This window comes from Thunnus maccoyii, chromosome 14 (assembly GCF_910596095.1).
Source record: "Thunnus maccoyii chromosome 14, fThuMac1.1, whole genome shotgun sequence".
Lineage (NCBI taxonomy): Eukaryota > Metazoa > Chordata > Actinopteri > Scombriformes > Scombridae > Thunnus > Thunnus maccoyii.
In genome coordinates, this window is record NC_056546.1 from 8,169,318 (window position 1) to 8,196,581 (window position 27,264).

Genomic DNA, 27,264 nt, shown 5'->3' on the forward strand with positions numbered 1-27,264 from the left:
TAAAACCTTCGCAAGTAAAAAGCCGTTAAGGGCAATTTATCAAAACACCTGTTCGACATGCATAAACGTGTAGAAAAGTGATATTTTCAACCGCTTTGTCTGTAGCGAATGATGGTGAAAATGCTAAAAGGAAAGCTGTCTGTATGTAGCCTGACAGTTTAGCTTAGATTGCCACTAATCTTAAAATATGTCAAATTCTTGTAAACTTAGCTAATGGCTGAGAAGGCCTCTGTTATTCCTCACAGTATCATCTCTGAAATTATCTGTGTGTGTGTGTGTGTGTGTGTGTGTGTGTGTGTGTGTGTGTGTGAGTGAAGGATCTGCACCAGATTTAAGAGTCAAGTGCAAATATGAAAATAATTACCAAAATCTCAGCTGTCTGAGGGAACTCTGGCAGGACTAATCCTCTCAGACATTTCTATCCCTGACTTTGGCTTACCTACAGAGGCTTTTGAAGGCCTTATAATGCTGTGTTAACTAACAATGCCAAAATCTTCTTATGCATTAAACCTGCAATCACTGACTTTTTTTGGCCACTTGCCGTTATGAACATTGACATAAGATCATCTTTTAAGTTGATATGGCTAACTTGTTAGCAAACAAGAGCAACCTTACAATTAATTTAGACTCATGTTTCTGGCCACTGGGTGAATGTAAATGCTAAATGCTCCACCACCAGCTAGTCGATAATTGTGTCTGTTTGCTGTTTGGTGCTGAGCAGGTAACGTACAGTGGTATTTTAGGGTTTTTTCTCTGCAAACAGCTGCCTGCTGAGACTGAAAACGACGCTGTGAGAGTGAAACAAAACAGTAAATTTGTGGGTCAGACAGCTAAACAATGAGCTGAAACTTGCTTTAAAGCTCCTTAAAGTCAAAGAGGAGCTGCAGAGTCAAATGATGATGATAATAATGAACTTTAATGGTCAGTTGACATAGACAGTATAACTTAATACACCACAAACCACTACGTGCACCAGCTAAACTAAATGCTAAACTTTTTTTCAACCGATTTTCATGAAATTCTTAAATAAAAATCTCCGTTTACTGCCTGGAAATGGGTGAGTATTTGGTGGTTACTTCATGATAGGCATTGTGGTTCAGCAAAAAAATCTTCCCACAAGCCACAGTCATCACTTCAACCACCGACAGCCAATTGCATCAATTGCTTCATAGTCTAATGCTATGGATCTCTGCGAGTGAGTTGTTTAATGTAGTGTAAGACACTTTGAATTAAGCCCTGTGTTATGTTTCCAATGTTACTACTGAGAGTGTGCAGACTGTGCATTTCGAAGTTAATTATATGCGGCACATTTGAGGTATTGAATGCTGACGAGACAGAAAGAGAGAGGCACGTATTTTTGGTGATTTAAACGAGCCAAGAAAATGTCAATCAGACACAGAGTCAGCAAATTACCAATAAGTGATGTATTTATCTTCCTGCCAAACCCCAGGAAGTGTGGGTAAAAAAAAACCCCTCCAACCAGCATTTTAAACACCCGCCTTTCACCTTTTCAACCCTCTCAGACTGCATCATGTTACTTCTTCCTAATACATTTGATCGGTCATGTTGCATGTATACATCCTGTCTGACCTTTTCAACTTCTGAGCGCTAGTGAACAGTCCCACGTGCATTATATACCCTTGATATGGCATTTCGATGTCTGACATACCAGACAAGACATATGTTTACTGACAAAACCGGCTAGAGTTTGGCCTGTGCTGGTGACTGCTGGCTCCAGTCCGAGCCGAGGACTGCAGAGATGTAACGGCCAGTGAGGAGAATAAATCCAGATTGAGTGGGCTGGTTGGAAGTGCAGTGTGGATCACGTAGTGTTGATCATCACTTCTGCTGGTGGTTCGCTGTGGCTTTTATCTCTTTTACATTAGCTACGGCTCCATCCTTATGTGGGTGGCGCTTGATTGCTAGGCAGCATATGGTCCCCTTAGCATCAGATCATTCCACTACATGCTTAAGCAAATGTGTGTCCCTGCCCACATCCTCCCCCCCCACCCCCCCTCCCCTCCCCTGCAGATGAGAAGAATACATTTTGACAGGCGATAGATTGGCACACTGTCTGCAGGGCGTGCATGCCCTGAGTTTCCACCCTCTGGCAGAAGGTTGAGGCTGCTGCAAGGTAAATGTAAAAAGGTGAGGATGTCTTTTTTAGCTTAACAGTCTCTGGTTACTGTGTTTATCACATGAAAGTTAAGAAGCCACTGTTGCTGTACTGCTCTTAATTCTTAGCCTTTGTGTGTGGATTCGATGTTTCTTTGTATTTACAGCTGTATTTGTTACGCACCTGGTAACATGCAGAATATAACATAAAGGACAGTAACCTTGAATCAAAATGCATGAGCTCTTGACAGTGATGCAGCAGTTAATGAATCAGAGGCCTGAAGCTTTGCAGAACTAATCTTTCTACATCAGTTAATGTTCAAGATTTGAGATGTGATTTTACTAAGTAAACGTGCTTCTTAGAACAGGTTCTTGATAAGCTCAGCCTCTATGAGCTGGAATCAATCTTAACGATGTCAATTCAAAGTACACATTGGTACCTAATCAGTGTGAATGTAAATGCAGGATCTTTTATGAGATTTTCTGAAAAAACATTGACATTTGTTGACATTTATGTTCACAGCCCAACCAATAACAGCTGTTGGAGGTCAATACAAGTATTGATGTTTGAGAGGTTAAAAAAAAATCCAATTCCAATTGAAGATCCCTTCATTTTGGCTCAAACATCTTTGACATTTCTTGTTTATTATCAGCCAACCTACAGTAAACACTCATCCTGCTATATCTACAATAAACTAATCTAGATCTAGTTTGCATACTAACATAGATCACTGACTCATGTCAATATTGACCGATATTCAAATAAACTAGTAAATAGGAAGTCTGAGCAACCAATATATAAAAGCCTGTCCTGACCAACCAGTATATAAACCTGACAAACAAACTGGAACAAGGAGTATAAAATGCCACTCTTCCTGTCAAGCCTGGACATATTCTACATGGGGGGGATGAGTGGTGAACAAATGGCTGCTACTGCCAATTTCATATTATTGGTACTATAATAATAACTCATCTGAAACTGAATGTGAGGAGGTGTGAGAATCTACGGTTTTGTAGGTATGAGACTATAGTGAAAAGGGAGGGGTGGGCAGGGGGGTCAAATCCTGTATATAGATCCTACAATTCCTGACTACACCCCTGTCATTGGTTATTGATGTCCAGTCTACTCCTATTGGTCACTACATGGATGCCTATAACGGTTACTAGGCAACTCACATTCACTTATTTATATTTTTTTTACATACATACTGTATATGACACACTGTATTAATGCTACACTGACCAACTCATGAGGGGGCCTGCTGTGGCAGCTTCCTATAGAAGTGCTGTAAATGGATACAAATGTAGCCAACGGCCTTTTTTTTTTTTTTTTTATTAAAGCTCATGTGTTCACAACATGAAACTATGTTGCAACTATCAACACAGCGCCATGCTACCTTGAAAACATACTGACATAAATTTCTTCACGGGTTTAGTACGGAGCAAATTTTTTTGAGTGCAAACTTGAAGCGTACGTTACATTTTTCCTGTATGGTGTGTAAACTGTGCCACACTCACTCGCCGACCTGGGCCTAATAAGCGTGTATTTTTGTCACGAAAACTAATTTGCACAGGCCCCGATGCTAATAAGAGTTGTAGGCTATGCTCGAGAAGGGATAAGAAATATCTGGGCCATAGGCTTTAGGCTACTGTCAGCCCCGGGGTATTGCACAGAGAGCGCGACAAGGAGGCAAAAGTGGGTGAGAAAAGCGTTTCCTCCTCACCAGGGCTCTGTGTTGTCGACAGTTAACTCCAAGCAAAGCACTCGCCGCGACAAACAACCTGTCAAACGCCACATTATTCGACACATTAAAGCGCAGGCCTGCCCACTGGTGTGTTTACCAGTTGTCGGAGGGTGAAAATAAGAGCTGCTTACCATCTTGCAGGTCGGATGATGAAATCCAGGCGATGTGAACGGAAAGGAGGTGCAACAGGGGGGGAGTCTGTAGGCCGCCGAGCTGAGGCGAGAAATACAACAAAAAAAAAAAACACGGTTGAGGTGCTACTCTGAGGTCTCGTCCTGGCTTTAAACCCAGCTTCAGGCTCTCTTCTCTGGCTCGCGCTCTCTCTCTCTCTCTCCCTCTCTCTCGCTCCTTTACCGAGGCTTTCACTGCAGTGGCAAAGGGAGGGAGACCCGCTGGGAGGGGACAGCAAAGCGGGGGAGGAGGCTCGGTTTGACAAGCAGGCGGTGGCGGAGGGGAGGAGAGAAGAGGAGAAAGGGGGGAGGTGCGGCAGTACTGTACATCCGGGAACTCCGGGTTATATTTATTTATTTATATTTTTACCCCCTGAACTGGTTTGTGCTTGTGCTCCCCCTGTTGGCGGTATGACTGCACTGCCTTTTTTTTCCATATATATATATGGACTGTCTGTGCACCCTGAAACCTCAATGTACACAACTGGCAGATGGACTTAATTTTATGTAATCCCCATGGCACTAAGTCGGTTCATCAATAGTACAGACTTTCCTCGTGGGCAAGCACTAAATCCATACTAAGCGTTGTAAGCCATAGTGAGATTTTAAGTGGCTTTAGAAGAGCTGGGCTGAAAAGAAAATCTAAACCATTGTACATTTCACTTCAGAAACTACTGTGGACACTGTAATATACGTAGGCTACTACTAGTAATAGTATATGGCAGGGTAGTAGCACTATAATATACTGTAAGTATAAGAAGAAAGGGCCAGTAGTACAGCAGTAGCAGCAGCAGAGCTCAGAGTAGCAGCAGTTGCACTTATGTGAAACACCCAGTAGCCTGTAAGCACTGATTTGGAGATTTGCAGTTTAAAAGCATCAGAAAATCTTGGTTTTAACTGGGCTCACTGGGAAGAAAAGTGACATCTAGGTCATATAAATTGTGTTATGACAGCATTTCAAAGACTATTTCCTTGTGAAACTGGTTCTAAATATGCGTGGAGTCACTGAAATGCTGTTGAAACATCAATGTCATGTAACAGATGTCTAATAAAAACTTCACTTTTCTACTAATTTAACCAACGTACTTCTCGCTCGAATGCCAAGATTTTCTTATATTTGAAAATTATATTTAACAAGGATATAAAAGCTAGACACATCCAGCCTAAATGCCTCTTTAGTCAGCTCAGCTGCTTCTGCAGTGTGATCTAATGGAAGAAAACGCTAGCCCCGTACGCTCCAAGAGGTTCCCCTTTTAAGAGTCTGTGAGAATCGTGTCAGCCAGCTGTAGTAGTGGTAGCAGTTGTATGATGATTCCTGCCACACCACATTCTGCAGATTCTGTGCTTCACCAGACGTTCAGGACAAACTCTTTGCACTTCTGTAAGTTTTCACATTTGTTGCTCTGATTCACTTATGTTCCTTCCTTTGTAAGAGTGATTTACTTTAGTTGCCTGAATTGTCAATACTTAAGTTTCTGAATTAAGCATAATATAAAGCTAACAGAAGGGTTATAATGAATCAGTTAATAAATTGATAAGATTTTCCATTTTACTAATAATAACATTATAAACAACACTTACGAAAAGATCAGAAAGATATGAAATTTTACAACTTTATTGCACAATTTCATTATTTTGTTGCTCTGATTTCTTGCATAGGTCAATTCAATATCTCAACAAAAATAATTTCATAGACATTTCTACCAAAATACACACAATCATATTAAAACATTTCAAATGTTTCACTTGTACAAAATATACAATTTCTGGAAATATTTACCACAAAAATGTATCACAAGAAATAGAAAAAAAAAGGTTTAAAGATATGTCTTTAACAGCTTACGTTCTGAATTTTCCAAATTCTTTTTCTTTTTTTACCAACACTAATATTCATGGCTAAGTCCTTTGGAAGAGGTAGAGAGAACACACACGCTGCAAACAGGAGCACAATTCCACCCAAATACAAAATCTCTCTATTTGAGATACTGCATCCTGCACAGAAAATGTCACCACAAAAGAATACACACACAGTACAGCTACAAACAGAGTTTCATTCCAAAACACTAAAGGGCCCTTTTCTCTTCTAGTCCTTCAGGTGCAGGCAGTGACACAACTTCACAGCAGAAGAATATGGATAATGTAACTGTTAAGAGGTGAAAGGATGAAAGATGAAGTTTTTTGCATATAGGGATGCAGAGACTTTCTGTCTCAATGTAGCCTGCAGAGAAGCTTTAGAAAGATTTCATGAAGTACCTGAGTGAAGTACGCAATTTGATTAGTTAGGATTTGTGAAAGATGTGTAAACTGTCCACAGAATTAAGATGTTATGTTCACGCTAAGGCTGTCAAAACTAAAGGCTGCGAGTAGTGCTGTTGTTTTGTTATCACTGTACAACAATTACTTGCTATTGTAGCTGATAGAGCAAACTGTACCTGTAATCTACAACAAAACTCATTTGAAGGAATTTGCGTACAATAAAAATAATCTATTGCACACCAAAATATTAGGAACACCAACATTGTTTCTAATATTTTGCCTCCGTCATGTATATTAAATAGGATGGACAAAATAGTAGGAACACTTTTCAATATAATGCACTCCAGTACACCACCACCATCCATCATGACCTCAATAATAAACATAAAGTAGAATTATCACCCTTCTGACAATAAAAACTGAGAATGCATAAGCTTCGCAAAAGCAGAATTTATGGCAGAGCTGTTGTGTTGGATTGCGTTAGACGGCACAGGTGTTCCTAATAAAGTGTTTGATGAGTGTATACACCACACATCTCTAACATTAAAGCTGCAGATGTCATGGCAACAAGCCACAAAGTTCCCAAAGGAAGACAGATGGGGAAAATTCTCCTTTAGGCTAATGTAATCAAAAAATATTAGCATTATTTATTATACTTTATCAAAGTAGAATCATTTTTCTAAGAATTGATGTGATATTTTTGGAATGAAACTCTTCACATGTAGACTTGGCTTCAAACACATAAACACAAATATACACATCTGTACAAGCACCGTTTGTAAAACACACACACTGTGGCCAAACACACAGGCACACGTGCACTCGAACAAATACAGTACTGTACTGTACATACACATAAGTCTGAACACACTTGAGGGTTAGCAGATGTCACAACTGAACTGTGCTCGGAAAAAAAACATATTTATCTCAAAGAGTCATTTAACTTTCAATACATTATTAAAACTGATTCAAAGGGGATGTTGCTGAGAAGAGGTTTCGTTTGAAGCTCGGTAAATGCGCCATGTTAATTATGACACATTTGTATAATCACTATAAACAAACGCAAGTGTGACAAGACTGGCAACATCACTGCATTTTACATGAACTGCCATATGATCCAATTTGGCAGGACGGTTTGCTTTTAACGTCATACAAGAGGAGGAGGGTGCTTTTTCTTTTCAAACAGAGCACAATCTTTAAATATTCTGATATTGGTATTGAAGTAAAGACTACAATAAAGCCAAAAAAAAAGTTCAGTGAAGTAGAGTGACAGTAGATATGGAAGGGAGGACAAATACATACATCCATTTAGCAACATCACGACATACTGAGGGTTACAAACATCACAGCTTGTGTTTTTGCAAAGTACACACACTGAATCCGTCAGTCTGGTCCTCTCCGTCACACAAACATCTCCTTGTTGACCCACATGAGTGTACGCGTGTCATTGGGTTTGCATTCATACTCGATGCTGTTGAAGCTGTTTCCCCACTGGCAGTGGTCCCTCTTGTTGTAGTTGTAATACTTCACCTGCCACACTGTTTCAAACATTCCCGCTTCTGGGAACTGAAGGAGAAATACATGCAGAAATGAAAACATCGTCAAGTTCCCTGATCTGATCTGAACTGATTGTGACACATAAAGAGCGGACAGATGGGAATACATGCTCTTAAGAAACACATACTCATGTACTCAAATATTTTTATGAACGCAGATACACCATCTGAAAGGTGAAATGAAGAGGGAAGCATACTGACTGGACAGATGGATGCAGGCAAACACACACAAACATGCAAACACATCATATCATCCCAGAGGCCCCTGGGTGTGAACTGGACAGATGGGTGTAAGACACACACACAGACACTCACACAAACTCACACTTACGTCAACACAAGCAGTTACATTTTTTTGTAACATTGTTTAAACCTGTATTTATGAGCTCTTTCACCTTACAAGATTAGAAGAATGTAACGATTTAATATAACAATGAACATTTAGGTAAATTTAAATTGAACATTTACGTCAGATGTCGGCGCTTTCATCGCTACATCAGGAACCACAGCTGCGAAGATTTGTCCGCTAAACACCAGGAACTCATTTTATGGGGGATGTTTGAACCAAAATACAACGCACACCTAATTTTGTTATAATTTAGGGGTCTAATTGCAGTTTGCATGTGTTGCGTGGCTGTTACATCATTATATTGGTTCATGCTTGTCAAAACTTCTTTTCCACAGTGATCAGTTCACTGATAATTATCCTGCTTGTTATACGGTTAACGACCAGCTAATTATGTTTAAAGCTGAAACAAACAGAACAGATTTGACAATTGATTGATCATGTGATTCTGATCAAATGTGAATATTTCCTGGTTTTCTTAGATTTCTGTGATCATAATCTAACTACTAAAGTAACTGTGGAAATTAGGAAAATGTGACAGGAATTTTTGCACTATTTGTTGCCATGATATAGACCAAACGATTACTGGAGAAGATAAACTGTTGATTAATCAATAATTGAAATAATCCTCAGTTTCAGCACTAATTAGACCCTAATTAATTACAAGCTTTTACACCTGAGACATGCATCACCCACTCTATCCGCAATTACACCTACGTAGAGATCATCGTCCATGGTTACAAAACTGTAACCATGAAAAGCCCGTAGCTATCAGGATACAATAGAAAATCTCTGGTAGCTGGCATCCACTTCAGTAGAACTGTAACCATAGCAACACAAACAAATCTGATAAGACTGCAATTTAACCCTTAACCTGTGAAGGAATTTTCATATACCTGTCATATATGAAAATGCTCCTATTTTCATATATGAAAGGACAGACAGCTGTCTTCTTCCCGGTCGAGCAGACCTGGCTCTATGATTGTTGCCATAGAGACAGCGCTAAAGTAAACAATCTTATAGTCATGTTGTGATTAAGGACGAGGTCGTCTGGGCGCTGCCTGGATAACCGAGAGTGGTTCAGCTCTTTTCCTTCAGATTTGCTGTGGCATTTCACTGGATCTACACCGGCTCTTTGAATTGTAACTGCTGTCTCCTCAGTTGACCAAGTTTGTGTTTATCAATGAATATTTTTTGCATAAGATATCCATATCTGCAGGAGTTTCTGAATTGAGGAACTCAAGATTTCTATGACATAACCTAGGATCATGATGCATGATGAGACAGTACTGGTGGAAGAGAAGCCTCTTGGAGGCAAAAGTAATCACTTGGTGATCAAAGGATAATGCTGGAGATATTCTATATGTATATTTCTTTTATTGTCAACCAATCCCATGAAAGTCTGTCTCTCAATGCTTGTCTAACTTCCTTGCCCTGTCTGTGGCCCATTTGTTCTTATCAAAGTTGTAGATCTTCAAAAAAAACAGCTCACATATATGTACTTTGACTTTTAGAAAAAGCTAAATAATTTTTCTAAACAGCTGCACACTGCAGTTTTTAGTAAACATTACTTAAACATAAGAAAATAGTGTATTAGTTGGGGACTGTTTTCAGCCATGTCACCCGGTGCAACGGTGGCTCATTGATGTTTTTTAGGACAAAAGTGGAGGTCTATGGCACAGAGGAACAAACTGTATCACACTTTGGCAACACGCTTGTTAGTTGGATCAAGTCGTTGTTTTTTGTCTTTTCATGGGATTTGTTGTCAATAAGAAAATATAGAACATCACCAGAATTATCATTTAACCGCGTGGAAATGTATGGAGCAGTGTTTTTTAAGTCAAACTGGATTGAAATACTGTATGTTTTCAGTTTATTGATGTTGTCAACATTGTGTTGTATTACAGAGAAGATTCCTTATTAAATATCTATGTCATGTTTTGACAATTTTATAGTTTTGTTTTTTATTTTTCTGAAAACCAGGTTTGACACAGCTTTAAGACAGTAAAGTTGATAAAAGAGAAAAATCCTCATCCTTCCTGCCACTATAGCTGAAGTTTAAAAAAAGTCTAAACATGAATGAAAAAAGACAGATAGAGTGAACAAATGCAGGACAAACCACACTGAATTTTACAAGCTCCAAATGTAAACCCACAAAGTCTTTATCCGGTGTTGCCTGTTTGTCTTCTCTACCAACCAGACAGACATCCAAACAGATTCTCCTCAGAGTCTGAAACTTTCTGGCTGTAAATCATTTTTGAATATTTGAGTTCTCCGGCTTCTGCCTCCAGATTAAAGTTAGTTTTCTTCCCGTTGTACTATATATAACCATACCTGTATGCTGATTTGAACAGGTTGCCTCTCTCCACTCTTGGTGTGTGCCACCCCCTCTGTGTCGTACTGGCCGGTATAGATCACTGACTGCGGATCTTTAGACTGCTGCTCCAGGGCGAAGGTCACCCCACCCACACTCATTGACCTGCGGACAGGAACACAACACAAGAAAACCAATTCATCAATAAACAGTCTTAAAATTAAAGGTTCAAGTCAATAATGTTTAGGTGAGAGCACTAAAGATGATATTTGATTTTAGTGGAAATTATATGTACAATTTAAAAGCCTAAAATCTGTGATTTAACAATAAAGTGAAAAAAATGGGTTTTACTACAGATTACTGAGCTTTAAAGGCCACTCATTGATGCATTTTTTTCCAGCCAGGACTTCCTGCTACAAATCACTTGGGGAAATAGGTCTACAGCTGTGTTCCGTGCTCTAAATTCAGCCCAACATCTCCTGTGCATCATCCCATGTGTGACCTATTTTTGTACCAGGGTGCTCATTCGGGCAGCAGGCAGGCGTGTTTCACAGCCTGATATATCAAAGGCTAATCCTTATTTAGACATGGAAGTACAACAACGTTCATTACATAATCATGTATTGTAGGCAAATCACACGAGGGCGGCGGCGACACAAAGCCCAGACACAGGAGTCCTAATCTGTGGTGGATTTGACATGTGGCCAATTGGGGTTTATGCTGCCTTCAAGTGCTCCTCGTAAAATCCTACTTCCGAGCGCTTTACTTGGAAAAAAGGACTTGTTGAGTTCCCAAGTACAGGACTTTAGGTCAGAAATAGCCTAATAACACAAAGTAGAGCTACGATATTGTATGCTCTACTAATATGAAAACAATTGTAAGAGGTATTTGTAGGTTGTTTTTTTTGCTAACAATAGGTTTAAAAAGTAAAGATACATAAAGAATCATACAATAGACACACAGTAAAACGTGATAACTTTACTGCAAATGTTCAATGCATACTTTCCATCCTCTATATCACATCTCTGCACCATGGTAACCTGAAAAACTAAAAATTTTCCATCATTATTCACCACTTCATGTGCATTATTGGCACTATATGCTTGAATGCAGCATAAAAATCTGCTCTTGCCTTCTCCGCAACAAACCTGTTAAGATCACCCCTATCAGTGCACGAGAGGAATGAGTCTCATCCTTGGTTCTTTAATTAAAGATTACGTCCAGAAACGTAGCCTAAGTACTCTCTGTAGACTGAGGAAATGTGAAAAACTACAGGTCGCTGGCGATGAAGCAGACAAAGGCCACATTCACTTTGCGAGGGAAAAACATTTGATCAAAACACCTAAAAACATTTTAGGGATACAGAGGAGATTAAAAACACTCTATCATACACTAATATCACTATAATTCTAATACTGAATGTAGACGCAAACTAGCGGTAAAATATTAAATAGACAATATCGATTGTCTATCAGCGACGCCACGTTGAGACAACAAAATCTCCATTATTTGGACAGCTCCTCACATTTGTCCTGTTGTCTTCTCATGTGGAAAACCTCCATATTCCAATAGCATTCCTCTGATTGACTGGAAACGTGTGTACAGTACGGTGCTCATTAGTGACTTAAGTGATCTGTGTGGCTTTATCTATAGAAGGAGGTTGTAGGAATATTGTCGCCTGGTCGTGATATTTGTCCTCTTAGCTGTTTAGGTTATGATCAGGTTAGGATAACCCACGCTTGAAACAAAAATCGGAGGGCTACCTACGTGGCCTCGGCCGCTCCAGGTTTAATGACCACCTCAATTTTGTACTTGGATCCGGTCAGCAGCTTGATGGTCCGGGTCTGTCCGAACCGGGCGCCGTCAGATTTGAAGTACACCGCGGTGTTGTTGGGAAGCATCTTCATGGAAATCCCAATTTTGATTATCTGTGGAATGTCGGCCATTTTTCCATACAGCTAGTATATACCCAGGATCAGCGGGATGCGGGATGTGGGCGACAAGTCTCAGGTGTCAGTCAGTTCATGAGGAGAAATGTCGTGCGGAGAAGCCCATAGCAAAGCGTATAGCCTGGACGGGGAATTGCGCAGCGCTGCGCTCCGTAATCCCTACCAACCTGCAACACGGTCCTAATCCCAACCAATGCTCTCTGTCTCTCTCACTCTGACAATCTCTCACATGCCCCTCGTTTCGACACTTCCCATCCACACTCTCCTTTTTTCTCCTCTCTCTCTCTCTTTCTCTCACCTCTTCTCTCTTTCATTCGCCCCCTCTTTAATCTCTTTCTATCACTTAAGGTGTTCAGCTCTCTTTGAACTCTCAGTCTTTCGTAAAATATGGTTGTCGCTGTCCGTGGTGCTGAAGTCCTACCAATTAAGACTGGGGATTATTTTAATTGATCCCTGGAGGAGGTAGTTACAACACCACCGGTGGGATAGGAATAAGAGAAGAACTAACAGAACAAATGACTGATAATTGCCATCATGAACATAAACCAACCAATAATTAAGATTAATAGACTACCTGGTAAAATTAAGCATATGAATCCATACATGTGCAGCCTATAAATACACTGCATTTAATGCAGGTTCCGCAAAAGGTGAGCTATATCTCTACAGCTAGAATGATTAAAATGAACTGTTTAATTTAAAATAAAAAAACGGTAGCCTAAAATAAACCCTTAATCATACTTTGACCTGTGTAACCCTATACCCAGCCCTGTATTTGCATAATAATATAACTCCATGCAGTATGGATTATACATACAGTATTTAGGAAAAAATCTTCAACTCAAATTGAAAACTCCAGATATTTAACACTGATTTCTGAAGTCTTTTTCTTGTCTCATATGAGCAATCTCTGTAATGCCTATGATTGACCACTAGAGGCCAGGCTTTGATCACAACAGGAAACATGTCCTTGTTTAAAAAAAAAAAAAAAAAAAATAGAAAAAAAGAGAGAAGGGTCCATCTGCAGTCTTGCAGACTACACGACACACCCACTCTACTACACGACACACACCCTCTGATATTCTTACCCCTAACCTTAACCATCTTAGTCCTCATATCTAAACCCAACCATGTGGTGGGCGTGTCGTGTAGTGTCCGCAGATGGAGCAACTTGAAAAAAAAAGAAAAAAAGAATAGCCCACTGTTCATTTATAGTGTTGAAAAAAAGAGGAAACTACACGTGATGGCATAAAACTGCTGACATCATCATGAGATTTAGATGGATGAAAGCGGGAAAAGCTCAAATCCAAAACAAGTGAACTTCTCTGCAAAAAACCCCCAAACCTACAGTCAGTTGAAGACTTGAATAAGGGAAACCAGACAAGAAAAATGGGGGGAAACTTCCATTTTTAATTATTCAACTTCAGTGAGTTGATTAGAGGGACTAATTTGGGCCTGACACATATAACATGTTAATGTTGCGTTGCCTTGCTATTGTCTTTTCTGTTTATTGAAAGAAATCAAAGAAAGTTTTCTCTCTAATTCTTCAAATTGAGCCATTTTTTTTGCACAGTGTTTGCTTGGAAATGAATTTAGACTGTTTACAAATGAATTAAATTTTAGTTCGGTATCTAGTTAGGGTTCAGGTTGGAAATCCATAGCCAAAAGCAAAAAAAAAAAAAAAAAAAAAAAAAAAAAAAGTGTGTCCATGGGCCATGGGTCACGTGGTCGGTCAGCAGGTCATAGAGTGACGCAGCTGTTCACAACATAATCAGAAAACGTGTTCGGTTCCGGTGGATAAAGTTTGAAAAGCGGACCTCCGCGACTGGAGTCTGATTTTCTGAATATAAATGAAGTGCTGTTGAATCCACAACCAGGTTTTAGTGATGTTAAGCAGTTCAATGAGACACTGCCATGTTCTGTAGTATGTTAATCATAGTCTATACTGTGTGGAAAACCGTTTCATAGTATCTCATACCAACAACTGCTTGTCCAATTCCCTCCTAAAGTCTGACTTCACACGCAAAAGAAGCGATTTTTTTTATTGTCTAGAAGTGTTTTAAAAGCAGAACTGTGTGTGTGGCAGATGCAGCATGTTCATTTTCTGATCCAAATGACAATGCTGGTTGTTTTTTGGCTTCTGGCTATTTCCTCATCCGCGTAAAACCTGCGTCATCGGTGTATTGTGGCTTTTGACACTTTTACATTCATCACTGAAATTGGAAGTCACAAATATAGCCCCTGGCCCCTAGCCGATGTCCATGAGGAGATCACTGACTTGACCGCTAGTGCTGGTGTGCGTAAAAGAGAATCATCGTTTGGAGCAGCACCGGCTGGCTCCTCACACTTAAGGAAGAAACAATACGGAGAGTGAAAGTGAGTTGGAGAAGAAAGACAGTGTGGGAGGGTGGGAGAGCCCTCCCCCCGCCAAATGTCTCGATGGATCCACTCCTTCATAACCCAACTCCTCTCCAGCCTTGTGCAGATGGCCAAAGTGTCCAAACTGGTCTGTGAATCTGCTCAAACGGTCACAGGATGACAAGATGAGAGCAGGTTAGTTTTCTTTAACACCACATCCACTGATTTGTTTTATTTAGCGCATAGTGAAAGTCAAAGTGTCCAAACACCCTCTGACTCAAGAGCACTTGGCTGCATGTGAATGTCTGCCGGTCTCCCAGCGCACTCCACGCCTGCGCTGGTGATGCCATGCCGCGAAGTCACACCGGCGACGACAGCGGCGGCACCGGGCTCTGGCTGAAGACTTCAACGGGACGCCGGGCGCAGGGCTACAGTCTGAAAGATGTGGAGTGCGGGCAGAGGACGATGAACAACGCGGTAAGAGTCGGGGACGGTCTCCTGTCTCCTGTTGCGGCAGGTGCGGCGGGAGCGGAGAGGAAGCAGGGCGCCCGGCTCAGCCTGCTGGGGAAGCCGCTGACCTACAGCGCGCAGAGCGGCCGCAGGAACGCGCGTTACCGGCGGCTCCAGAATTACCTCTACAACGTGTTGGAGAGACCGAGGGAATGGGCGTTCGTCTACCACGCTTTTGTGTAAGTACTTAAACTTCAGGTATTGTTTAGACACAAGCAACCGAAAACCTTTTTCTGCTTTTTTTCCCCCGTTTGAAGCACATCTTCCCACGTTTTCGTCGCAATAAACGTTTAATTTAGATAAGGATAAAGTGAAAACATAAGCTTTTTTTGCAAATATAACAGACTTCAGGTGATACTGGCTACTGTTCTCATGGTGATGATCAGCTGGGGTCATAGTGCACACACACACACACACCATAGTATCAAACTGATGAAAGTTGTTTGGGGGTGTGATGTGTTTCAGAAAACATTTATTCTTTTACATTATCTCTTATTTTCTCACATATGCACCCCACCACCACACACACACACACACACACACACACACACACACACACACACACACACACGAACAAGAACTTGCAGTCATGCATAGAGACTTTCTGACTAGATTTCCTTTTCTTTTTCCAAACTTTTGTTATGTTGGTGGTTCAGACCTTTGATTGATTTACTGCCACATCACTGTACGTCCACACAAGATTTCTCTTGTCAACTAACCACCTGTTGCTGCCAGACCTAGAATTTACTGATGTTAAACGTGGGTTATACAGTAGTAGGTGTGAAGGTGTTTTGGAATTCCCTGATGCACACCAGTTAAATTTTATGCACCTAACTTCATGTAGAATATTTATGAAAAACAGAGAAAAAACTAGGCTACATTCGGTCCAATCACTTTTACGTAACGCTGGGAGCTCCCAACAGATTTGGGGCTCTTAGAGAAGGTCAGAAAGCTGTCAAGTGAAAAGGGTGAATGTAATATCAACTGCTACTCCCTAAAATGATTTTTGAGTGTTTCATCACTGGTTTGGACAGAGTGACTCTGGGAAAAGTCCTGGAGAGAGACTTTTTAAGATGACATATTTCATAAATAATTCTTAAATTCAAAACAGCATTCAGCAGACCACAGCCTGGTTCTTCTGGTGTGAAATAGTTCCTTTATGGCCACATTTTAATCCTCCTTCTCTTCATGCAGTTTCAATCAACCAATTTGCAGATCATTGCTAACATTCAACTGAGCGTTTCTGGTTTGTGTCTGTCAAGATCCAGCTAAACTAAAAGGATTTGTTGTTCTATTGCCTGATGCTGTTTGTGTATTCCAAGGGTGTCTCTGCTTGTTAACATGACACACACATTTACTGAAAATTATATTAATCCACAACAGCTGTAATCTTGGTTTTGGTCGTATCTTTAGAGGTAGTAGCTTGCTCATAATCGGAAAGATCCTTTTCTTTTTTCTCTTTGCTCCATCTTTGGTGCAGCACATTTATTGCTGTGCTCTTTGCTCTGCGCTTTCAATCACACAGTGTCGGCTAGAGGTTCTCAAAGTGTGGTCTGGGGAACCCCAGGGGTCCTTGAGGTGGTTCTAGGGTGTCCCCAGCAAAAAGGGGAATAATTTACTTTCACTATGATTCCATAAGTAACACAATGACAGAATGTATGACTATTTTGGTCATGGGTTTCATACACTTTCTGCAAAAAGACAGGAAGTGGGACAAAATCTTATCAAATGGGGGTCCGTGGTCTAATTTGTGTCAGTTTAGGGGTCCTTAACATGAAAAAGTTTGAGAGACACTGTAGGCGGTGCTGTGACTTTTCGGCTGATGAAGTTTGAGTTTCTGTAAGTGGCGCTGTTCGCTTTGCTTAGCTGTGGTGGAAGTCGATGCTCCTGTTAACTACAGACTTCTTGTTCTGTTCATTCAAAACAATTGGCAATGTGAAACACATCATATCCTGTGTGGCTGAGGATATTTCTCAGGAAAGAGCGAGTCTATATGGAAGAGAAGCTTCGCGGTAACTGTAGTTATTCCACAGAGTACAAGTTTTCTCTTTTCTTCTCACTGTCTCAATGTATGTATCAGTGCATTCACTGCAGCATGGAGTGATGAAACCCCACATCCCTTCTCGTTCCAACACAGTTCTGGTGGAAGAGGAGCGCTGTGTGAAGGAGGAAGTGAAGCTGTCAGAGTAGGGGCTGCAAAGCCGGATGTTGACGTTTTATTTGCTCAGGCGGGACAGCTGAGGTCAATGGGGTTAAGTTGTTACATCTGCTCACAACCACAACCTCCTATATTAAGTAGTTTTAGATCAGCTGCACGTATGAAACGATAAAAGTATCACTTAAATAATTTGTTCAAGTGAAATAAAGTAACCACGGTGAGAGTAGGGAAAATAATCTCATTTTGTTGGAAAGATGATAGAAAGCCTGAGTGTGCTTTCATGTGCTTTGATGCAAAAAAAAAAAAACTCATAGGTGTGTGTGTGTGTGTGGATCTGACTTATCCTACTTCCAGGGACACATTTTCAGACTAAAGAAAAGCTAATTGGGGACGGCTTGTCCAATTGGGGACAAAAGCTGTGAGGGGAAAAAGCTGCTTTTTTGGGTCAGTGATTAAGGGTTATGGTTAGGGTACGTCTCCAGGAAATGAATGTAAATCTATGTAATGTCCCCAAAAGTGACCTAAGTAAACGCATGTGTGTGTCTATGAAACAGTATTCCTCTCTCATACACACACATTGTGATGCTTATTCTGCAAGCACCTGTGTTTATATACTGTATATTTGACCTATTGATGGGTCTTGATTTTATACTGGTTTGGATTTAAGCATTCAGGTATGAGTTTCTCTTATCCAGCATCGCTAATAGTAACTCCTGAGCAGCAGTGACTGCAGGGGTAGAGGTTTCTTTTCTCTCTCAGATTATACACATCTCAAATCATAATTAAAGGTGGTTTCTCTTTTGGATGAGCTTAATCATCATTTGAAAACATACAAAGCATTTTTACTTTGACAGCCCCTAGTGGCGGCAGGAAATATCTTTGAAAATGTAAACAAATGAATCACCTAAAATAAAAATAAAAAGATGAAAACACCTCAGAAAAAAACAGTCACAGTGAATGTACGGCATCTTGATTAGGAGGGTTAGGACTCTTTGTTCTTGGTGATTTACAGATAATGGAGGTACTTTATATGAGCGCAGATTGCAGAAAAGCATGTTGCGTTTTCGTTTGCATACTTTCCAGTGATTTTCTAAATGTTCTGGCACTTGTCGTCTTGGATGCTTCACATTTTTTTTATGTGAATTCCTTACATCTCATACGACGTTATGCCAAAAACAATCTAGACGGAAAATACAATTTGGCCGAGGTACTCTTCCAGTGTGTGTGTGTGTGTGTGTGTGTGTGTGTGTAATACCAGATCTCCATTAGTGATTCTATACTTTTCTAGCATTTAGAAAGATTATTTACTTCAAATGAACCTTCAAATGAAGGCACTTTGAGGCACTTTGAGAGCAAAAATTGAATTTGTCAAAGGTGCCTTTGTGCTGAAATATGTCAGTATCAGTTTGGATGTTTTTGAAATTGCTAATGCAGTACTATAAAGATTTATTGAGTGATTTTTGATCACTTGGGACAGGCAGACTTATACAAACTCACAGCAACAGACTTGATAATATATTCTTTCAGCTTATAATGTTTTTATTGCTAATGTGCAAGCAAACAATTTCTTACATATTCAGCAGGAACAAATCAACGTGGGCATCCCAGTGGAATCTGCCATTGTATATGTAGGTCTCTTTGGCTTGTCAGACTCTTCACCAGATATACATCAACTTTCTTGCTCTGCCATTTTGCACCGGACACAAGCGTCATATGGATAGTTAGTGTTAGTGTTCAACAGCCTGAACTGGTAAACAAAAAACAAAAGACAATGAGTTGAAAACAGCTGAGTGCTCCAGATATCTTTGGTGTTGATCCTCATTGGGAACAGAAATCCATCACATTAAAGGGGTGTAATTTCACTCAGTGGGAATATGTAAATTATTTCTGCATGGGGTTTTAACTTGTACTTCCTTGCAGAAAAATTAAAACCTCTTTTGTTTTTAAAGCTTTCATGGAGCACCACATCCATGAGTATGTGTTGATTCTTTTATTGCTGTGGTCATTTCTGGTGCCAGGGAACTCTTTTCTCATTTGTGTAGTTTGTGTGAAGTCATTAACTTGCTGTTTGCTGTTGCACCAAGAAACCTTTAAAATCTTTGGGCAACTCGCCTGTGAGACCAAAGTCACTGATCTCAATAGATTCAGTTGAATCAATGAAATACATTTTCATACTTTTTTTTTGAAGTTTGGATTTAATTGGGTTGTATTGAGTCACATCTCTAATGCAGTAACTTGAAATGTGGACAGTTTTGATCTATTATGATTGCAAATGAAAGTGGGTGTGTGAATACAGCCTCCCATTGCAACATTGCAACAACCACAGTGAATATATTGTTTAATGTAATGTTATGGCTGACTATATATTAGCTGCTCCAGTTATCGAACCACTGAAAACTTCATATTCTATATTGATTTACTGTTATTTCAGTGTGTCAGATGATGTTAAAGTGAATGGATTTCTTCAGTGGTCACTTCATTTCAATATTTTGAGAGGTTTGCTTTCTTGCCTGGAGTTTAAGGTAGAGGTTCAGTGGACAGACTGGTCCAGGACAGGTTAGCTTGACGCAAGGGTCGGAGGTTAAGGAAGGTGGCTAGCTTAAACCAAAGTGTCCTTCCTGGTGACTCCAAAGTTTTCTTATTTGTGTTGTGTCTTTTTAACCTCTTAACATCCACCCAGTCACCAGTGACCCGCTTAAGCCAGTTGTTAGCGGTAGCATCACGCAGTAATGAGTAAAAGCAATTGGCACAATTTGGCTAATTGGAGATGATTGGAGAGGTTTGGGGGACACCAGTGACACTACAAACAAAAAACTCCCAAGCTCCCATAAGCTTAGGCCTAAAGGTCTGGAATTTTATACAGGTTGACAAAATGTAGAAGGTTTATGGTGTTCTGCATAGTTCTGGCATAAAGCATGTCTTAATTATTGTTATTCAAATATGACTCATTATAAACGAGGACCAAAAACACTTTTTTGAGCCTTATTTGAACTGATGTAGTTTTGTTTGTGTTTTAGCTACATGCTAAACAAACACATTTCCAGAAACTAGAAGATGTCACTTGATGTCAAATGAAGCCTAATACATGCATCGTGGCCTTACAGTTCTTCTGCTATAAGCTTTTCCATTTGAGTGTGCCAAATAGGTGAAAATTCTATAAAAAGGGTGGATGTTAAGGGGTTAAGCTAGCTTGCTAATGTTGACCACTGGTAAAGCTACATTCAGGAATCACCTGGTTTAGGTCAGAGTCTGAGGGTGTGTGAACCGCACGGCTTCATGACAGGAGTGCTGCATGCCAGGGCTAACCTTAAACTAGCTTCTGATAGTCAGTAAATACAGTACAGTAAAACTATAGCTTGACTGATGGCTTGTTAAACCACAGTGTTGTGTATTCTATTTCTACACAAAAGATGAGATTTGTTGTAGGGAGGCTTTTAGAGGCACCTTTGACAGAGCTGACTGAGCAAAAAAAGTAATGTAAAAGGTACTGTAATTAATGAAATTACTGTTTTTAAGAACAATTTGTAACGAGTAGTTTGTTACATTGTTCAAGCAACTTACCCAACAGTGTTTATGAGTGAAGACTTGAACCAGAACACAAAAATACATTTACAGAGTTGCAGAGTCTCTTTCTGACAGATATAGAATTGTTGTTTTTATTATTGTGTTTTGTGTATTGGACGTCTTCCAGCCGGGTTTGGTCAAAACACATTTTTTGCCGTACTAGATGTTTTTCTTTCTGATGTGCTGGCCGAATTTCAACATCCACATACTGACTGTCCAGTACCTTTTTATGGATCATCGTTAATTTGGTGGTCTTCACTCTTTTTTCGCTCGATTTTTTTGTTTTCGTTCATGCATCACAGCTCTACCCATTTGTAGCAGCCATAGCAAATTTGTTTGGAAGTGGTGGGGAGGGGGTTTGGAAAAAGTGACATCAGTGCAGAGACTGAGATTTATGTGGTGGTTTGATTGGTTGATATGTATTTTGTATCTCTTACAACAATTTTCATTATACCGGTTTGGTTTTTGAAAGCCTTTTACAACAGGATAAGTAAATAAGAATATATGGTGATCCAGTTAAAAAGCAATTTAGTAGTTAAGGATGGTAAATGGACTGCATTTACATGGTGCTTTTCTAGAGTTATCAACCACTTGAAGTGCTTTACAATACATGCCAACATTCACCCAATAACACACACATTCATACACTGATAGCAGAGGTTGCCATGCAAGGTGTCAACCTGCTTATCAGGAGCAACGCTTCCTATACAAAGCGCCCCACCCATTCTCACACACACACACACACACACACACACTCACACACTGATGGCACAGCCATCAGGAGCAATTTAGGGTTCAGTATCTTGCCCAAAGACACTTCAACATGCCGACTGGAGGAGCTGGGGATCAAACCACCAACATTCTGATTGGTGGACGACCAGCTCTACCTCCTGAGCCCACAGCCACAGTCCTTGTGAAGTAGAGAATTTGTATGCAGTGTTTGCAACGATGGCACCCGGCATGGTACTTTCACTCCTTACAAACAAATCTCAAAGCCTATAAAAGGCAGTTACATCCAGAGATTCACTCACCAAACTTCAGGAGCATCGATCCAAAAAAAACCCCCCAAAAAAAACAAGTACTAAAATGCACTCGGAGCTGAAGAACATCAAAGGCGTCCTGAAGAGACTGCACTTTGTTTCCTGAGAACATGATGACATTTGAGACACCTGAGCACATAAAAGAGTCTGTGTTTAGGTTCAGTGCTACTTCCAGGTAGGGAGGAGGATGTTGGCGGACACCCAATGGAAAATGCTGGAAAATGCTAAGGACCCATTAGATAGGATGAAGAGAAAGAGGGATGCTTGTGTGTGTGTGTGTGTGTGTGTGTATGCGTGCATGTATAAACACTGTCATAATCTGTTCCGGTGTTTGCTTGAATTGATACAGAGTGGGTACCCTATTAAAGGGGGGGTATGTGTATTTTATGTCAGATGTCTTCACAGGATTGTTGTAACACAGCACAGACGGTGTGCCCAGGTCACCAGTTGGTACGCTGTCATCCGAGGCAGAACAGAAGGATGGAGAGGAAGCAAGACAAGTTTAAAAAAAAAAAAAAAAAAGTCACAGAGTGAGATTGAAAGGGGAGCTGAACATGAGAGCAGGGAAGTTAAAAATCTTCTGTGCAGGAATACTCAGAGGCAGAATTATGAATCAAGTTTGTTTATTGTACGTATTCTGTAGCAAAATCAACATCTGCTTGTCTACCCTGATTTGAAGATGAGATGAGCACTTGTAGACATCTTATCTGGACCGAGAAGCATCAGACAGCTCTGAGTGCAAGCAAATACTCAATGAAAGATATAAAAGATATGATAGTCCACTCATTGTGTCAACACCAGACTGTTTGCATATTAAATATCTTTCCCTTCCTCAAAAATAATAAAAACACACAGCAAAGCACCCTAAAGAAACCGTAGACAAGTTCTCATTTTCTACTAGTATACCTATAGATCAGAAAACGTGTCGTTCTAGAGGACAAATATGTTTATATATTTCATTTGGAGGACTTGTAGGAGTTACAATATTTTTTATGCGATGCACCTTTTGCCCTCTGTTTGCATTTCTTTCTTGTTTTTCATGTAATTCCCGTAACATTTGGCTTGAAAAGGTCTTGACTAAATCATTAATAAATGTGGTATAATCGACCCAAATTTTAAGGCTGCACAAATTCAAAACCTAAGCCAATCAACTGCCAGTGCTAAGTTTCCATTATGTCTATGTCCAAATGTTGCCCACCGATGAGCAAACATGCATGGACATTGTGAAAAGTACAATGTACAATATCAGTCAAAAGGTTGACTCAAACTTTTGACTGGTATCCACCTCAGCGTGCTAGCGTTGTAGTGCTGCTCTCCTTACAGCAGCCGACAGTGCATTTTGCTTAAATGCAAGTGAAAATCAGTGTGTGAATGTGAAAAATTATTTGGGCGCATCATTAAGAGTGACTCTGAATACTGACACACAAATTTGCTAAATGCCGACTCACTTTTTTTCGAAAAGAGCAATGTACAAAACAGCTGCCACTAATTAACATTAATTATGTGAGTAACTTGATGACAGGCCAAAATTAAACTTGGCTGTTGGTTTTTTTTGTACTCCATGCCAGTGGTTCTCAAAGTAGGATCCGGGGACCCCCAGGGGTCCTTGAGGTGGTTCCAGGGGATCCCCAGCAAAAAGGGGAATAACACAATGACAGAATGTATGACTATTTTGGTCATGGGTTTCATACACTTTCTGTAATAAAACATCTAGAAGCAAAAATCTTATCAGATGGGGGTCCATGGTCTACTTTGCGTCGGTTTAGGGGTCTTTTATGTGAAAAAGTTTGAGAACCACTGCTCTATGCAAGCGGATATCTCTACTAAACCAAAGATAATTTGTCAGTGAGGAACCTTCATTGTACAATTACATGAATTACATTATAGTTTTGTGGTTCCAACAACTTAAGCAGAGTCTCACATTAGGAGTCACGTTCTCTGTTTAAACTTCCATTCATATCATATCAATAATTTAAATTAATCAATTTAATAATTTTGAACTAGGACCTTTTTTTTGGATTAAGTAGCTTGTGAAAAATAAGGTGTGCCAAAGTCAGAAGGCTACACCTGTTAGTTCAATGTGCCAGATGCATATTTAATCAACATTTTATATCATTTGCTGCTATTAAATATAAGTGCCGGAAGGGACTTGGCATCAGCAGATACCCAATATTAGAGGACTCGTAAAAAACAAAAAAACATGATTTCTATCCCTAATTAAAAATCTTGATGTTCTGTTCAGTTAACTTGCACAACTTCCAGCACATGAGCTCATCATTCTGACAGACCTTTTAAATCAGACTATAGTTACACATCTTAAACATGCAAGAGAAACTAGTATCGTCTATTCCTGATCAAGTTGTCTGGGGAATACAAGAGCCCGAGCCCAATCATAGGACCATACGTGTAATATTAAACTTATGATCTACAAATCATGTATTCCTTACGTTACTGCCAACTATTTCAACATTGATTTCTTACCTCTCAGACAGCCACTCAGTGCGGTATCAAGAATCAGCCCCAGACTGAAAGCTTGTTTGAGATGGGTAATCCATCAGAGGGGACTTTTAGTTGTGTTCTCGTTATGTGGTAATGCAGTTGTGAACAGGGGCTGTTTCAAGAGTGTTTTTTAAAATTGCATCCGAGGACACTCCAACATTCAGTATTTCAGAGTCGAATGCCAAACAGCAAACTTTAAAAAGAACGTTTTTCCAACAACATAGCTAAATAAATAGTTTAATGGTGTACCTCCTGATTTTTAATAGCATCCAACAGCATTCCTAAATCACTAGATTTCCTGCCAGATAACTGCTGAGTTGAGCTTCAAAACATCAGCAGTGAGCTGAGTGAATGTTTTGGGATGAGGGAGTATAATTTATCATTCAAGCTGATGATTAATACATGAATCAGTGCATCACCTGTAATGGGCCGTGTATCAGAAAATCAAATTTCTCCTCCTGAAGTTTTACTAAACAAACAGTATTTGTCTTCACGCTTAACCCTCAATGTCTCAGTTCTTTCATAGCACCAGGAATCATTATGCACACATCCACACGAGCGTTCAGTTTCATTACACCCACCACATATTCTTCTCAATCCATCCTGTGTTAAAGTACATTTGTAAATGTGTTTTCAAAAATAAAAAAATAAAAAAACGAGCCAATTAGCTGGCGTCAGAGTAGAGAGATTTGGTGAACGATCAGATCAGCTTTGATGTCGGCCTCATCAGAGAACCAGTCGGCTACATCAGTCAGAGATTACTGGTGAGAAGGTGCAAGATTGGAAAGGACCATGGTGATAAATATACTGTGACATTCGAGCAGGTCGCACAGGAAGTATGTAGGTTGGAGGTGTGTTTGTGTGTGTGTGTGTGTGTGTGTGTGTGTGTGTGTAAGGGTTTGAGAGGGAAAGAAAGCAAGTAATTGCATTTCTTCTTGAGCGCATACTAGTATATGTGAAAGAGAAAAAGAAATAATGCATGTGGCCGTGAGAAATAACGTGTGTGTGTTTACATCAGTGTATCACACAGACAACCACTGTTGCACAGGTTTCCCCACTAGTGTAAGGCTTTATGAGTATGCAGGGTTACATGATGTATCTGTTGTTCCATGTTTGTGTATGTCCTTGTGTGTGTGTGTGTGTCAGCATCAGTGTGTGTGTGTGTGTCTGCTCGTTAGTCATCCGGCAGCCCTCTCGTACATCAGCGGAGGTGCCAGTTTGCTGAGCAGACGGCAGCACTGATAGATGGAGACAGGCTGAGCTCGTCAGTCCTCCTGCCCACACAGAGTGCACCGCTGCTGGGCACCCGTCACACCGGCCTCCCCTGCCATGCTGCATACACCTCGGACGTTGCCCTGTCAGCTCTCTTAACGAGATCATACCTCAAAAGCACACACTCACAGATTACCGTATACACGCCCACACATATTAATACAAATACCGCTTACTGCACACCTTCACTCAAGATGCATCCTACCAGTGATGGAAGAAGAATTCAGATTCTTAATAGAAGTAAAAATAGAAATACCGCAATGTAAACTTGTAAATGTTAAGTTACAGTATCAGAAAATGTACTTCAAGTATCAAAACTAAAAGTACCCCTGTCTTTGTTATATAATTCTATCTTCTGGGATTATGCACATACGTACGTGGTTACATACGTGCCATGCCTTTAACAAAAACTGCCCCAAAACATTTAAAAAAATAACAGAAACAAAATGATCAAGAGAGCTAGAAATTGCTAATGGAGATCTTTGTATTCAAATCAGTATGAATTATTTACATTACCAACAGCAAACCCAAGTGAAACGAACAATAGTTTATTCATCCGGCCGATACCTCTATGCAGCGTCTGGTTGCTTGGCAACCTCACAGTGACGACAAAAGTCAGGTCACTGCATCCAGCAGCTGTTCGTCAAGAAATAGTTACAGCATGTAACTCCCCCTAAAACCACAAACTGTAATTTTTACACTTTTACACTTTTTCACACTCTTCTCACCAGCCTCTTACAGATAATGCAAATTTTGTAAACAATTTCTGTGATGTTCCCTGTAACAACTCTAGCTGTCAAGTTGATGGAGTAAAAAAAAAAAGTACAACATTTCACTTTTGAAATGTGGTGAAATAGAAGTAAAACGTAGCATAAAGTGGAAATACTGAAGTAAAGTACAAATTTTTGTATGTACTTGGTTACACCCACACACACAAAAACACACTCCACACACCAGGTGACCTCTTACTGTCCTCTCACCCCACGCACATATTATTCGCCTTCCCACATCTCTCTCTCTCACACACACACATACACACACACACACACACACACACACACACACACACACACAGCTCTCTATGAATTTCTCAGGAATTATGAGCTGTATATGGGGTAAAGCTTAAACCCCTAGGGCGAGAGTGTGAATATTTCAGTAGGTTTTGTTTGTGTGTTTCTGGTAGCTAGTCTGCTCTGTGCAATCACACACAAGTATATCCCAACAAAAATATACAAGCCAGCTTAGCCCAACACATATTGTGAATAATTTATCTTGGTTAGTCATACACATTTTTCCCAGGTGACACACTGAGTCAGCCAGAGCAGCATCACCTCACCCACACTGACTAATTTCTTAGACAGAGTGATACTGTGTGAACAGGTGTTTGCTCCATTTGACATGTTTTCTTTTTG

The 27,264-nt window shown here is 40.1% G+C and overlaps 3 protein-coding genes across 7 annotated transcripts in view; 1 reads left to right on the forward strand and 2 right to left on the reverse strand.

The window, feature by feature from the left end:
* ppp3r1a (protein phosphatase 3, regulatory subunit B, alpha a) overlaps positions 1–4,314 on the reverse strand; it is a 28,514-nt gene extending 24,200 nt beyond the window's left edge. The window contains exon 1 of the mRNA XM_042432823.1: positions 3,992–4,314. Coding sequence (XP_042288757.1) covers positions 3,992–3,994 — 3 coding nt within the window. The 5' untranslated portion in view covers positions 3,995–4,314. The remainder of the gene's footprint in view (positions 1–3,991) is intronic.
* Positions 4,315–5,675: 1,361 nt separating this feature from the next.
* cnrip1b (cannabinoid receptor interacting protein 1b) lies at positions 5,676–12,601 on the reverse strand. Its single transcript, XM_042433349.1, has 3 exons — positions 12,270–12,601; positions 10,523–10,667; positions 5,676–7,852 (listed from the first exon to the last, which is right to left on the reverse strand). Exons 1-3 carry the CDS (start codon positions 12,446–12,448, stop codon positions 7,688–7,690), a joined length of 489 nt encoding a protein of 162 aa, XP_042289283.1. The 5' UTR covers positions 12,449–12,601; the 3' UTR covers positions 5,676–7,687.
* Positions 12,602–14,210: 1,609 nt separating this feature from the next.
* kcnq5a (potassium voltage-gated channel, KQT-like subfamily, member 5a) overlaps positions 14,211–27,264 on the forward strand; it is a 113,479-nt gene continuing 100,425 nt past the window's right edge. For 2 of the 5 annotated variants that reach the window (XM_042433346.1, XM_042433347.1), the window contains exon 1: positions 14,212–15,498. In XM_042433346.1, the coding sequence (XP_042289280.1) occupies positions 15,158–15,498 (341 nt within the window). In that variant the 5' untranslated portion in view covers positions 14,212–15,157. Of the gene's footprint in view, positions 15,499–27,264 lie in introns of all 5 variants that reach the window. The other 3 variants (XM_042433342.1, XM_042433344.1, XM_042433345.1) reach the window with 3 other exon arrangements.